Here is a 16,187-nt window from a genome sequence, read left to right on the forward strand (position 1 = left end):
CTTATCAACCATGTATATAACACTCTGGTTAACGAATTGTCGATAGAGATCAATGACGTTATTGGCTGGTACGATAGCACCATTGTACTTTCTTGGATACGGACACAACCTCACAAATTGCAGGTTTACGAAGGGAATCGTGTATCGAAAATTATAACATCTGAAGTGAAAATTACCTGGAGACATGTTACAACTGAACAAAACTGTGCAGACGTGGCATCACGTGGTACATCTGCTGCTATGTTATTGAACCATTCGTTATGGTGGAACCCGACATGGTTAACCGGTAAACCCAGCACTTGGCCAAGTAAAGGACCTGAATTTCCTGAAATATTACTTCCCGGCTTGAAATCTAAATTCGTCACAAATGTTGCAACTACTATAGACGACAGATTTGATATTATTGAGCGATATAGCTCCTTTAAAAAAATTGTAAGTGTTACGGGATTTATACTGCGTTTTCTCCATAATATATGTAACCCCAATTCGCGAATTTCAAAGACTTACCTTACAGTTAACGAACGTAGAAATGCTATAAGAAAACTTATTATTCTAGTTCAAAGAGATGCGTTTAGCGATGAAATAAATTCACTCAACTTAAAAAATAGGATAAAATCACCCTTAAAAAAGCTAAATCTCTTTTTGGATAGTTTAGGTATTGTCAGGGTCGGTGGTCGCCTCCAACATTCAACTTTGCCATATGATGCCAAGCATCCAATATTGCTCCCGGGTAACAGCTCGTTTGTTAAACGTCTAGTTGAATATTATCACATTACATTTTGTCATATTGGAGCTAATACGCTTGAATCAATATTATCACGTAAATACTGGATTCTGACAGTCAGACGAATAACTCTAAGTGTAACGTTTAAATGCGTTCAGTGTTTCCGAGTTCGTCCACGCTTTACTCAACCACTCATGGCAGATTTACCACCAGATCGTGTTAGGTCTTTGCGTCCATTTCAAGGTGTAGGCACGGACTTTGCAGGACCTTTTAACATTAAGACCAGCACTTTAAGAAATGCTCGAGTAGAAAAATGTTATCTTTGCATATTTGTCTGTTTGGTTACAAAAGCTGTACACTTAGAAGTAGTTTCTGGACTTTCCATAGAAGCTTTTGTAGACTGCTTTACACGCTTTGTCTCGAGACGCGGATTACCATCTCTCGTTAGATCCGATTGTGGCACAAACTACACTGGCACTGATAAATATTTGAAGGACATTTATGTGTACCTGCGGAATCATAATACAGAGATTAGTCGGGAACTTGCTAAATCTGAAATAACATGGTTATTCAACCCTCCGAGTAGTCCTAATATGGGAGGTCTATTTGAGGCAGCAGTAAAAACAGCTAAAACACTTATGCGTAGAGTTCTCGGCGAACAAAATCTGACTTTCGAACAGCTTAGTACTTTTTTCACCCGTGCAGAAGCAGTTATGAATTCTAGACCTTTGACGCCCTTAAGTTCGGATCCGAATGATTTTGAAGTCCTTACCCCCGGACATTTTTTAATAACTGAACCTTTGACGGCCTTACCTGAGTATGACTTTGAGGAGACAAATATCGGTCGACTTAATCGTTTTCAATTGTTACAACGCCTCTCGCAACACTTCTGGTCACGCTGGCGTAACGAATACCTACACACCCTTCAGTTAAGGCATAAATGGACGGATTCGACAGATTCGGTTAAAATCGGAGACCTAGTCCTTATTAAGGAAGATAACTATCCTCCCTTGCAATGGAGACGCGGACGAATAACTAAGTTACTACCGGGCAATGATAACGTAATACGAATTGTAGAACTTCGTACTCAAAAGGGGACTCTAATGAGGCCCGTTGCTAAATTAGCTAGACTTCCTCTTGATGCTTAAGATCAACCAAGCTCTACTTGGTTCGGGGGGGGAGTGTTTGTTCAGGCATAATAAAAACATGTCTATCGGCTACATAATTCAAATAGCGCGGGAAATCGCCGTGCTTGCGACAACCGCGCGACAGCCACGCCACTCGCCGGTCAGTTCCCTCCGTGGCAGAAAAGGGAAACTAGTCACTGCGGAAAACAAACGACGGACGGCACGTTTTTGCTATGGCGGTGCTGTAAAATTGGTTTTATTGTGAAAATACTATCTGTGAAGGTTCTGTGTGAGTGTATCAAGTGTCAGGAACCTCGGAACATTAAATTGATCCGGCTCGAAGGACCAATTTTATGTTTGCAACTTATTATTGTAACTTAAACATTAACCCCATGTTCAGGCAAATACATGTTATCAACTGCATAAACAAATGACACAGTAGTTACCTGTTGCTAACCGCCTCGTGATGGGATGGAAGCCGGCTCCAATTGTGGTCAGGGGCAGAGCCCCCGCTCTTGTTGATGTTTCAATTTAATGTTCCGAGGTTCCTGACACTTGATACACTCACACAGAACCTTCACAGATAGTATTTTCACAATAAAACCAATTTTACAGCACCGCCATAGCAAAAACGTGCCGTCCGGCGTTTGTTTTCCGCAGTGACTAGTTTCCCTTTTCTGCCACGGAGGGAACTGACCGGCGAGTGGCGTGGCTGTCGCGCGGTTGTCGCAAGCACGGGGATTTCCCGCGCTATTTGAATTATGTAGCCGATAGACATGTTTTTATTATGCCTGAACAGACTGAAACCTTCATTTATATCTGCATAAATTTTACATACGCCCAAAAATATTTTGTTTTAAATTGGTAAACCCATATTGGGTTATATCTGGAATCGGGATAACTATTTTATTAGTTCCCTAATATGTAGTTATATTACAAAACAGCAGTAGGAATAACTTGAACAAAATAGCTATTTCGGAATAATTCTCGATATTTCTTTAGGTAGGTACAAAAACAAAAACAAACAAAAATTAAATCTAACTAAATTGCTCTGTTTATAAAGTACCTATATAGAACCTTTTTATCTAAACCGTGATCAATATATTTTATTCCAATCCACTACACTTTCAGCTAGTTAATCCAATAAGCAACCATCAATGTTGGTCTTTTGCCAAATAACCTATATTATTTTTATCTTTCTGCACAACCGTGGTCGCCCCAGCAATGAAACACTCGTTTCTAATTTTTTCCCTCCACAGACGAAAGAGAAAATTAAACATTTACCTAAACAGGGTCTTAAAAATTCTTTTGAAACTTGAAAATTATGGTTGACATGTAAAGCGGTCTGGCACTGCACTTAGGTGTTATTAAATGCTTTGTGATGAAAATGAGGTACCGTCAAATTTTAGAATGCGTGCAAAATTTTTCATTTTCACCGTGAGGCAACGTTGAGTTGTATGCATTGGTGAATTCAATTGCTGCCGAGAAAATATGTCCAATAAATAGATAGTGTCTTGTTTTTGGTTCCATATGCGAGTGAATATGTAAAACTTATTCACCTAACTAGTGTTTATAGCTTGCTTTGCGTTGGAGAAATAACGTTAAAAATAAACAACTAAACAGTAGTTTTGTAAGTATGTGATAAGATTAGCAAGTTATTTAGTCGGATACATTTAGTGGTTAAGTTAAGCGATTAATAGCTAGACTTAGACTATGTAACAGTGTACATAGCTATACGAGTATGCTAAGCTAAATAGCCAATGCTGTCAATGATGGATGATGATAATTTATGGCAAAAGATTAACGTGGGAAACTTATATCTAGGAGCCATATCTCTATTTTTAAATATTATCCTTTCGAAATATATAATATTATATACTCATATAACATACTGTCATAACGTCAAAACCAGAATACTTCGCAAGCCACGAAACATTTCCCTAAATCGGAAAAAATATAAAAGCATCGCTCTAAGGGTTATGTCAAACGCAGAGGGCTAATTGTGCGGCGAGTCTAAACGGGCGAAAAGGTTCTTTTGATACGGGACTCTTTGTAACAGTTGCAGGGATATCATGCAGACTGATACAAGGTATTTATGACAAGTGCATGAAAGCAGGACATTCGTCTGATGTCTGGTAAGTGTGCAGCACAGTGTATTTTTCGCTTTTCACATTCTTATAGCTCGTATATCTCACCTTTTGTATATCATTTTAGTATGTCTACATACGAGGGGCGTTCAAAATATTCTCGGTATTGATATCTTACAACCTCTTCTAAAATTTCTTTCGTTACTGGCCGCTAAGGTTTATTCATTGACATTAAAAAAAAGTATAATTCGAACCGAGATGTTCTTTTGTTTTTCTGCAATTGCTGAAGAAACATGAACATCATGTGGGAATTGACAATGTTAACTAAATTAGAACATCGATGCGTGATAAAATTCTTGACAAAACAGGGTAAAAATCAAAAAACCATAAAAGAGGAAATGGATTGTGTTTACCGTGAGTCTGCTCCTTCTTTATCTACCATTCAAAAGTGGTCAAGCGAGTTTAAACGTGGAAGGGAGAGTGTTGAAGACGACCCTAGACCTGGCCGGCCTGTAGTAGATACTTCACAAGAAAATATTGATAAAGTGGAAAAACTTATATTGGAAGATGGTCGAGTGAAGGTAAAATCTATAGCACAAGTAACCAATCTCTCTATTGGTACCGTACATGATATTATCCATGACCATCTTAATATGTCAAAAGTAAGTGCAAGATGGGTTCCGCGAATGCTGACTCGGCTTCAAAAAGACATGCGTGTAGCTTGTTGTTCCGATTTTATTGACCTGTGCGGTGAAAATCCTGATGAGGTGCTGCAAAGAATAGTTACTGGAGATGAAACCTGGGTTCATCATTATGACCCAGAGAGTAAACAAGAGTACATGCAGTGGCACATTAAGGGTTCAGCTCATCCCAAGAAGTTCAAGGTCATCCCTTCAGCTGGCAAGGTCATGGCCACGATATTTTGGGATTGTGAAGGAGTATTACTGATCGATTATAAAGAAAAAGGTGTAAATATCACAGGACAGTACTACGCTAACAATTCTACGTCAATTAAAGGATGCTATCAAAGAAAAGAGGCGAGGAAAGTTAACCATAGGTGTTATGCTTCTGCATGACAACGCTCCCGTCCATACTGCTCATATTGCCAAGGCAGCTATTGTTGAATGTGGGTTTGGAACTGTTACTCACCCACCGTATAGTCCGGACTTAGCCCCCAGCGACTTCTTTTTGTTCCCCAATCTTAAAAAGGATCTGCGTGGAAATAAATTTTCCGATGATGAAGCATTGAAGGCGGCAGGGGAGGAGCATTTTTACACCAAAGATAAAACATATTTTTATGCAGGATTAAAAAAAATAATTGATCGATCTTTTAAGTGTATGAACATAGGGGGGGGAGTATATTGAAAAATAAAAATATCAAACTTTTCGTACTTGTTTGTTTTCATTCTCATACCGAGAATATTTTGAACACCCCTCGTATAAAAGCAATAAACACAATGGTTTTGGTTACTAAGGTCTACTTATATAGGTCAAGATACTATTTAAAGCTATTCTTTTTAGTAACCCTTAGTCATAAATTTAGTATTTTTTTTATGCCAGTGGTATGCTACAATGAATAAATATTAATCGCATATTTATTACTGTAAGTATTTGCACCTTATAAAAATACCTTAAAGAATTAAAACGTAAAAAAAATATTACCATTTTAACTATTATACATATAACAATTTTTTTTTAGCATCACATCACATCAGCGTGTTTTTAACGTTCTTCTTGGCCAATACTTCATATTTATTATACTTTTCAATAAACAGTATAAACACCCACGAACATTGTAACAAGAAATACGTACCGAATATGTAGGTAAGTAATTTCAAACTTAAAATTTGTACGATAAAATATTTTCCTGAAAAGTATTCCTACATAACTTACATAAGTGTTCCATCGTAGGTTTAACGCTAACAACCTTTACGTCTCAACAATAAAACAAAGAACGCAGCCAAATCCCTAAATGCATATGGATCTAATAGCAAATGAGGGTATAAGGAAAAACGCCAGTCAAGTGCGAGACGGCTTTATAAGAAATGGGTTTTGTAAAAAGAGTGCGAAGCTAAAATTAAGTGAACCCATTGTCCTTTTTGAGGGACAAAAAGTATGTATTGCTACGATGCTATCTACGCGGCGTGGCCCAAACATTTTATGCGAACTAACCGATCTGGCAGCTGTCTTTGATACTTGTCATAATAACGTGCTTAATTATTTAATTCTAGAGATGACATTAAACAAATGTCATATCACTGAATTAGACTTTCACGATTTTTACATATTATTAAATTGTACAAAGGGACTTAATCGTATACAAAACTAAAACTAAAATATGCGATTAAGTCCCATTACTCCCATTGTACAATTTAATAACATGTGATAATCCACGTATTATCGGTGATATATATCGGACTGTCGGTGATTTTTTTAATAAGTCATAAAATAAAATAGGATATAATTAGGTAAATTGACAATAGAACCCTAACACAAAGGAAGATACGGTTCCGAATTTCAAAGGCAAACGGCTCAAAATCTCATGCCTCGGCAAGTAGGCTCACGCCTTATTTACAGATATTGAAAACGCGATGAGTTCAAACCTTCATTTGCTGCCATTACTTATATATAAGTTACCTAATACTAGTTTTTTTAGAGAATATGGATCAATATGATATCTTACATATAAAACATTGGGTTTCGTAAGTGATAGAGTACAGAACACGTTCATATAAAAATAGATACATCTAGTAAGTAGTACCTAGTGTATTCTCTATCAACGGGTTAGCGACCCGACATGTTGAGCGCAACATCTTACTAGTGTGCCGAATATGCCTTAATACAGTTCTTTATCATTTATATTTTAAATTATCTATATATATAAATGCAAGTGTCCTGACTGACTGACTGACTGACTGACTGACTGACTGATTCATCAACGCAGAGCCGAAACTACAAAAGCTAGAAAGTTGAAATTTGCACACTAGGTTGCATTTATAAAGTGTACAAGAGATAAGAAGCGATTTTGAAAAATTCAACCCCTAAGGGGGTTAAAAAGGGGATGAAAGGTTGTATGGGGTACAAGTTTTATTTTAAGCTAGGAATTTATAACTTTGTAAAAATGTATTATATTAAAAAACAAGAAAACTAATTTCAGCGTTTTTGAAAATTCATCCCCCAAGGTGGTGAAAAAGGGGTTGAAAGTTTGTATGGAGATCAAATATTTTTGTGAGTGTGGGACTTGAAACTTTGTATATGGGGATATTATTATAAGACAAGAAAAGTAATTTCAGCGTTTTTGAAAATTCATCCCCTAACAGGGTTAAAAAGGGGTTGAAAGATTGAATCCATTACAAATGCTTTGAAACTTCTTAGAAAGGCATAATAGCCGATTACAAAATAAAGTAATTGCGACGTTTTTGGAAATCCAACCCCTAAGGGGGTTAAAAAGGGGATGAAAGTTCGTCTTGGGGTGCAAATTTCATTTTAAGCTAGGAACTTGAAACTTTGCAAATAGATATTAAATTTAAATACAAGAAAACTAATTTCAGCGTTTTTGAAAATTCATCCCCTAAGGTGGTGAAAAAAGGGTTGAAAGTTTGTATGGATATCAAACATTTTTTCGAGCGCGGGACTTGAATCTTTGTATTTGGGGATATTATTAAAAGACAAGAAAAGTAATTTCAGCCTTTTGTAAAATTCATCCCCTAACAGGGTTAAAAAGAGGTTGAAAGTTTGTATGTGGTTCAAATTTTATTTTAAGCTAGGTACTTAAAAGTTCGTAAAAAGATATATTATTAAAATACAAGAAAACTAATTTCAGCGTTTTTGAAAATTCATCCCTTAAGGTGGTGAAAAAAGGGTTGAAAGTTTGTATGGATATCAAACATTTTTTCGAGCGCGGGACTGGAATCTTTGTATTTGGGGATATTATTAAAAGACAGGAAAAGTAATTTCAGCGTTTTGTAAAATTCATCCCCTAACAGGGTTAAAAAGAGGTTGAAAGTTTGTATGTGGTTCAAATTTTATTTTAAGCTAGGTACTTGAAAGTTCGTAAAAAGATATATTATTAAAATGCAAGAAAACTAATTTCAGCGTTTTTGAAAGTTCATCCCCTAAGGTGGTGAAAAAAGGGTTGAAAGTTTGTATGGATATCAAACATTTTTTCGAGCGCGGGGACTTGAATCTTTGTATTTGGGGATATTATTAAAAGACAAGAAAAGTAATTTCAGCGTTTTGTAAAATTCATCCCCTAACAGGGTTAAAAAGAGTTTGAAAGTTTGTATGTGGTTCAAATTTTATTTTAAGCTAGGTACTTGAAAGTTCGTAAAAAGATATATTATTAAAATATAAGAAAACTAATTTCTGCGTTTTTGAAAATTCATCCCGTAAAGTGGTAAAAAAGGGGGTGAAAGTTTGTATGGATATCAAACATTTTTTCGAACGCGGGACTTGAATCTTTGTATTTGGGGATATTATTAAAAGACAGGAAAAGTAATTTCAGCGTTTTGTAAAATTCATCCCCTAACAGGGTTAAAAAGGGGTTAAAAGTTTGAATCCATAACAAATGCTTTGAAACTTCTTAGAAAGGCATAATAGCCGATTACAAAATAAAGTAATTGCAACGTTTTTGGAAGTTCAAACCCCTAAGGGATTTAAAAAGGGGATGAAAGTTCGTCTTGGGGTGCAAATTTTATTTTAAGGTAGGAACTTGAAAATTTGCAAAAAGATATTAAATTTAAACACAAGAAAACTAATTTCAGTGTTTTTGAAAATTCATCCCCTAAGGTGACGAAAAAGGGGTTGAAAGTTTGTATGGATATCAAAAATTTTTTAGAGCGCGGAACTTGAATCTTTGTATTTGGGGATATTATTAGAAGATAATACAAGTAATTTCAGCGTTTTGTAAAATTCATCCCCTAACAGGTTTAAAAAGGGGTTGAAAATTTGTACAGGGTACAAATTTTATTTTAAGCTAGGAACTTGAAACTTCATAAAAAGGTATTATTTTAAAACGAAAAAAAAAATTCAGCGTTTTTGAAAATTTATATCTCAAGGTGGTGAAAAAGGGGTTGAAAGTTTGTATGGAGTTCAAACATTTTTGTGAGAACGGGCTTGAATCTTTGTACAGAGGCATATTATTAGAATACAAGAAAAGTAATTTCAGCGTTTTTAAAAATTCATCCCCTAAAATGGTTAAAAAGGGGTTGAAAGTTTATTATAGGGTTCAAATTTTATTTACTATCAACTTCGTAAATAGGTAGTTAGGTAGTAGGTCTTATTAAATAGAGGACATGAAAATCTTCTAAGGGGGTTGAGAGGGATTATGTAGAGAACAATTTTATTTAGTTAGGGGCTAGAAACTTCGTAGGTTGTGAAAGACAAATCTCATGCGTTGTATAATATTAATAATTAACAAATGATTAACCGTCCTACTGCAATATTTTGCTGCATAATGTTCTAAGCTAATGTAGAATATATAACCACCAATATACAAATCCACGCGTACGAACTCGCGGGCAACAGCTATCTATCTATCTATTCTATATATATAAATGCACGTGTCCTGACTGATTGACTGACTGACTGACTCATCAACGCAGAGCCGAAACTACAAATGCTAGAAAGTTGAAATTTGGACACGAGGTTGCATTTATAAAATGTATAAGAGCTAAGAAGCGATTTTGAGAAATTCTACCCCTAAGGGGGTTAAAAAGGGCATGAAAGTTTGTATGGGGTTCAAGTTTATTTTGAACTAGGAATTAGAAACTTTATCAAAAGGTATAATATTAAAAAACAAGAAAACTAATTTCAGCGTCTTTGAAAATTCATCCCCTAAGGTGGTGAAAAAGGGGTTGAAAGTTTGTATGGAGAAGAAAAATTTTTTTGATTGCGGGACTTGAAACTTTGTATATGGAGATATTATTAGAATACAAGAAAAGTCATTTCAGCGTTTTTGAAAATTCATCCCCTAAAAGGGATAAAAAGGGGTTGAAAGTTTGAATCCATTACAAATGCTTTGAAACTTCTTAGAAAGGCATAATAGCCGATTACAAAAAAAAGCTATGGGACGTTTTTTGGAAATTCAACCCCTAAGGGGGTTAAAAAGGGGATGAAAGTTTGTCTTGGGGTTCAAATTTTATTGTAAGCTAGGAACTTGACACTTCGTAAAAAGGTATTATAATAAAAGAGAAGAAAACTAATTTCAGCGTTTTCGAAAATTCATCCCTCAAGGTGGTGAAAAAGGGGTTGAAAGTTTGTATGCACATCGAATATTTTTTGAGTGTTGAAAGTTTGTATGGAGATCAAACATTTTTTTTCAGTGCGGGACTTGAATCTTTGTATAAAGGCATATTATTAGAATACAAGAAAAGTAATTTCAGCGTTTTTGAAAATTCATCCCCCAAGGTGGTGAAAAAGGGGTTGAAAGTTTGTATGGATATCAAACATTTTTTCGAGCGCGGGACTTAAATCTTTGTATTTGGGGATATTATTAAAAGACAAGAAAAGTAATTTCAGCCTATTATAAGAATACAAGAAAACTGATTTTAGCGTTTTTAAAAATTCATCCCTTAAAAGGGTTAAATAGGGGTTGAAAGTTTGTATGGAGATCAAACATTTTTGTGTGCGGGACTTGAATCTTTGTATAAAGACATATTATTAGAATACAAGAAAAGTAATTTCGGCATTTTTGAAAATTCTTCCCTCAAGTTGGTAAAAAAGGGGTTGAAAATTTGTATGGAGGTCAAACATTTTTTTGAGTGCGGGGCTTGAATCGTTGTATAAAGGCATATTATTATAATCAGGGGTCGGACAAAAAGTGCCGATGACGTAAAAATGACGTAGTCTTGCACACAGGATGATGTTTGAGTTTGTATTTAAACTTCCGTGTGACATGTAGTAACAAAGTAGTATTAATGAAGTAACAAAATAATCGTAAATAAATCCATGGAATTAATAATACAGGTGGTAGGGTGATGTAGTGAATGCCGGCCACAATATTCGAGTACAGATGACATTTTAGAGCGTTTTCTTATACATTAGTAAATATAAATTTTAGCTAAATATAATCGTGAAGATACAATAGCTAAACAATAACGATGTCAATTTATTGTTCATCTGATTGACAATGTGTCAGTCAAAAACGTACTTACTCATTTCAAGTGGCGATATCGTTTAATAAAGAGTTGATAAATGATAAGTGATAATTGTTTATGAAAATCAAAAATACTATTTGAAATCATCCTATAAGTGGTTTGACGTCATCCGCACTTTTTGTCCGACCCCTGATTATAATACATAATAAGTAATTTCAGCTTTTTTAAAAATTCATCCCCTAAAAGGTTTAAGAAGGGGTTGAAAGTTGGTAGAGAGTTCAAATTTTATTTAAAGCTAGGAACTTCAAACTTCGTAAATAGGTAGTTAGGTAGTAGGTTTTACTAAATAGTGGACTTGAAAATATGCTGGGGGTTGAGAGGGATTATATCGAGAACAATTTTATTCAGTTAGGGGCTTGAAACTTCGTAGCCAGGTTGTGTATAATAATTAACAAATGATTAACTGCAGTCCCTACTGCTGTCGTTTTCTGCATAATGTTCTAAGCTAATATAGAATATATAACCACCAATATACAAATCCACGCGTACGAAGTCGCGGGCAACAGCTAGTATCATAATATGAGTCATATTAGCAGGTAAACAAACGCATAAGCTTAATACCTTTTCAGTGCCACTAATTACGAATATAATAGTACTAGGCGGGAGCAATGCAAATATGTTCGTATTCCGTATCTTTGTTTCACCTCCCCCGCTAAGAAGGTGGTATAACTCGTGAGTCACTCCAATAATGTACGCCGTTTTACTTAAGAATCTCTCTCCCTTTTTCCCGGGATCCCTTTTCCGGGCCCCTCTCCGGGACTGTAAGCTGCCTTAAACAGAGATCTCACTGGAACATAAATGTGAAATGTGAGCCAAGTTTATGATACTATGTTATGTTTGTGAGAGGGTATGAGTGTTACCTTATACCTAATATTATATTGATTTTAATGAAGAAACATAAAAATCATTTCTTCAGAAAACTAAACTGTAATCACATGCTGGATACCATGGTATGTAATCATGACAGTTCATCTCTTAATAAATACTGTAAAATTTAAAAATGTGTAACAATCCTTTTTTTTCTCTTCCAATGAACATAATACTTAGAGTCAGAGTCAGCCAGCTTCCCGTTAAAAACAGCAATGTTAACGCAAACATGATTTAATACATTGACTGCCAGCAGGAGCTGCGCGCTACCAGCGTCACTGATAACACGAGAAAAACCGTATGTAGCGAAAATCATGTATAAATGAATTCACATTTGCATATACATATAGGGTCCACTTTCATTGTATTTACAACAAAAATTACCATGACAAGACCCATCGTTTCCATAATTTCTATTCAAAGGCTTGGCTGCTGCTCTTCCGAGCACAGATATGAGCGGGCAATCCAAAATGGGTTTACGATGATCTCCACTAATGTGAATGCGTACGAAATTGTTTGCACGCGATTGAATGGCTCGGAAAGCGTTTGTATATCTACATGGCTTATGTACTATTGTACCTACCTAAATAGGTATTTTATGGTTTTAGAATTGTGTTTTCACAGAGAAACACGATTTAAATTTTTCAAAAAGGAAAGTAACTAAGGATATCAACTCATAGTGTTGTTCGTATTGAGTTCGATTTTTAGATGATCATATATGTGTACATTTATATTTATGTATGTACTTAGTGCGTTAAAAGTGATTGTAAATGTGTTAAAGTATTAGCACACATTTGCAGCTTATTTTGGGAAAGAAAATCACTTCTAAATGTTCTTAAAATAATAAATAAAGTAAACAAACAAGAAATACTTAGACACAAGCCCAGACGATTCAACGGAGCTACGCCGTTCTGTCGCCTAAATAGTGTTTAGTTTTTAAGTTTATAATATGTGTATAATGTTAGTTTATAAGGTATTTGTAATATGGGCCTTGTTACCTGATTTAAATCTGAAATAAATAAATGTATAAAATATTGTATTCTTTAAATTGTTTCCCAGTCATATAAATATCACAGATAGTGTCAAAACCGAACAAACGCCAAACATTCCCACTTTACACTCAAAGTTTTTATGTTAACACGCAAGAATTTATGTCGGTATGTCGCTCGGAACTTTTCCCATATTTTCAACTACGCTGGCCGACCTTTGCCCCTTTTGAGAGCTACGCGCGGAATTCAGCCATAAGGGTAATGATGCAACCACAAACAAGCATAGGGTCATATTCAGACGAGAAAATAATACGAATATCAGTTCGTCGCACTCATAAACATTATATGGCTTGAGCGAACGCCACAAGTAATGAGGTTTTCAATATTATTTTTATTCAAAGTCAAATGGACATTAGCCATACCTACCCATGCGGTATTTTGCATAATAGTAATGTTCGTCACTTCGTGTGATTGTTTGGAATCATAGCACACGCCTATGGATCGGCGTTTAGTTAACTAACACATGCTAACACTAACAGTAACTGTGGTACGTACGAACCGTTCGTGAACTTTATTGCGGAGACGTTAGATCCATCCGATAGTTAGTTAAGAGTATTGCTGTTAATTGTGTTGTTAAATACCTATTAGGTCTATTATGGTCACGTTTGTTACGCAGGACATGAAACGATAATTTAAGACATATTTACTTACGTCACTTTCTAGAACCATGGTAAGAGACGACGCAACCATATCATTGCAGTGCAGCTGGTCGCTGAAACTACAAGTAAATCTCATCTTGGTTCAAAATAATGACTTTTTTATACGAACTTCATAATATTCATAATACAATATTTATTTCCTTAACTTCTCGAATAATAATGGGACCCTAATTGCAGGGCGGCCGTATGCTGGGGCCTTATTATTTGATATTTAAGCGGATCAAAGAGATGTCAAGTAGGCTTAAGGTTCGGGGCCTTTTACGGCCTCGGAGAAAGCACTTGACATTTTTAAAGCAAATAGCAATCGATCAAAAGTACTGTCGGAGTTTAGTAGATTACAGGGATTTTAAATATGACGATATAAACGGGCCCCTATTACAATTGAAATTCCTGTGATCCTGTCTGAAGGCAGATTTTCGCAGCGCCCGACTGGTTGTTTTGACGGACTTTCAATTTATCACCAAAGAGAATAGAGTGAATAGAGAGTTACTGTCAGGCGCCAGCGCTGGTAAAGATTGCACTATACTTTTGGCCTACTCTCGGGTAGATGGCGTTGATTTCAATATTTAACAAATTAACACAACATATCAGTGAAAGAATAAGGGTCAAAGTCACATGGCGGTCAAACAGTTTTAATCTTTTGTCAAAAGATGGCAGTGAATTTACTGTGGCTACATAATTTATTTTGACAATTCGCCTCTATTTCAAATACTCTTTGCTATCACTAAGTGGGTTTGAATGCTGGGTCGTACCAATGAGTTTTTCATAATTTATGTATTACGTAGATACCTCATAACTTTTCCCACTAACATTTATCAGCGTGAGGAAATTTGCGGATAGGTAGGTAAATAGAATCTAAAGTAATGTACATAATATAAATCTAGATAAACGATATGAGAGACTGCTTTTACGCATATTAAATTCTATAGATAATACCGTTCATAGAACAGTTACGTGGAATCAATTTGCATATTACATCGTACGCCTGCATATTGTCCTAACTTCCTTGGCTTTAACTTAAATTACTTTTCGGTGGAGATCAAATGCAAATTGTGAGCGAGTTTCATGGAATGCATAATGCCTGCATGTGCATCAAAGGAGAGTATAAATGTCTTGAGAAGTGTTTGCTGGATGTAAGCCCCGGAGCGGATATCGTTAAAGACATCGCTTTTCAGTTAACGGTACACGTTTGGTGAAGTACATATATGAAGGATAGGTATTCCAAATACATAGTATCAAATTAAACAGAAAGTGCAGCGAAATCGGGCAAAGCTGGAGATATGAGATTAAATGGCTGTGACGTACAGACAGACGGACCAGGGATCGGAACCGGTTTTTTGCAAAAACATCGAAATAACCATATTTTTTGAATTATTTTATACTCGAAATGTAGGACTCAGTTGTGTGTTTATATAACGACTTCGTATTATTAGATTGCCCAATTAGAAATGAAGTAATTAGCAAAGAACGAAAAAATACCGTTTCCGTTCCCATACAACAAATACCGGTATCCGATCCCTGAGACGGACACTATAAGGAATCCGTTTTTACCATTTTGGCCACGGAACCCTAAATTTAGTATGTAACGGTCACCCATCATAATATTTTCCGTTTCAATTATTTTATGACGCGCTCTTTAGCTAAATATTAATTGCGCACGAGATATTATTGAAGGCAATTTACTGAACCTAGGCACGATACTATTACGAATAGAGCTCACACCACTGTATCATATAACACTAAAGCTCACTAAATTGCTCATCAAAAATACACTTCTTTGATTAGGTGATGGGTAGTAAAAGGTCAAAGCTTAATAAGCCGCCCACTGCCTCGAGTCTAATACAAGTCTAATGCCTAAACTCAGACTATCGCCAATAGATCCAGAATTTCTGATTAGCCCTCGGTCAACTTAGGCAAACTTGCCGACACAACTTCTAACATAAATTAGCACTAGAAGCTTCTAAATGCAAGCAACTTAGGGAGATGGCGATGGAATTGCGTGTGATCTAACTTATTCGTGGGCTAACTTCTCATTTAGGTAAAAGAAAAGTGTATGTTAAAGAAAATACTTACGCTCAAGAAAGGTAAATGAAAGTCATTTAATAAGTAAATCTCCTTTACATGTGTACATGTTGCTAGTTCACTTTAGCAAGTGAACTAGCAACATGCATTGCATTAAATGTTTAACTACATCGAGCACTAGTATGTGCCGACAAATAAATAAAACAATACTATTTCTGTTAGGTACTGTTTTCTGCTATATCTCAGCTACAGTAGTCGAAACAATCTCTAGACGATTTCTAGTGAGTTTCTGACTAGCCGAGCTCTGTCAAGCCGAGGCTGAGCTCTTCTAAAACAACGTATCAAATTGAACGTAAAAGGCCAGCAAAAGCTCGCAACCGCAGCCGCTTTAGCACGTAAGCTCTTAGACAGATTCCTACCAAAGAAACCGTATTTCGAAAATTGCGCTGAAATAGTTTTAAACAACAATGAAAACAACTTTCAACGGCCGACGTA

At 35.7% G+C, this 16,187-nt stretch overlaps 1 protein-coding gene across 1 annotated transcript; it reads left to right on the forward strand.

Annotated features, from left to right (window-relative positions):
• Positions 1–552: 552 nt before the first annotated feature.
• Positions 553–1,893, forward strand: LOC134651579 (uncharacterized). The gene has a single exon (XM_063506684.1). It carries the CDS (start codon positions 919–921, stop codon positions 1,870–1,872), a length of 954 nt encoding a protein of 317 aa, XP_063362754.1. The 5' UTR covers positions 553–918; the 3' UTR covers positions 1,873–1,893.
• Positions 1,894–16,187: the final 14,294 nt, after the last annotated feature.

This window comes from Cydia amplana, chromosome 10 (genome assembly GCF_948474715.1).
Source record: "Cydia amplana chromosome 10, ilCydAmpl1.1, whole genome shotgun sequence".
Classification (NCBI taxonomy): Eukaryota; Metazoa; Arthropoda; class Insecta; order Lepidoptera; family Tortricidae; genus Cydia; species Cydia amplana.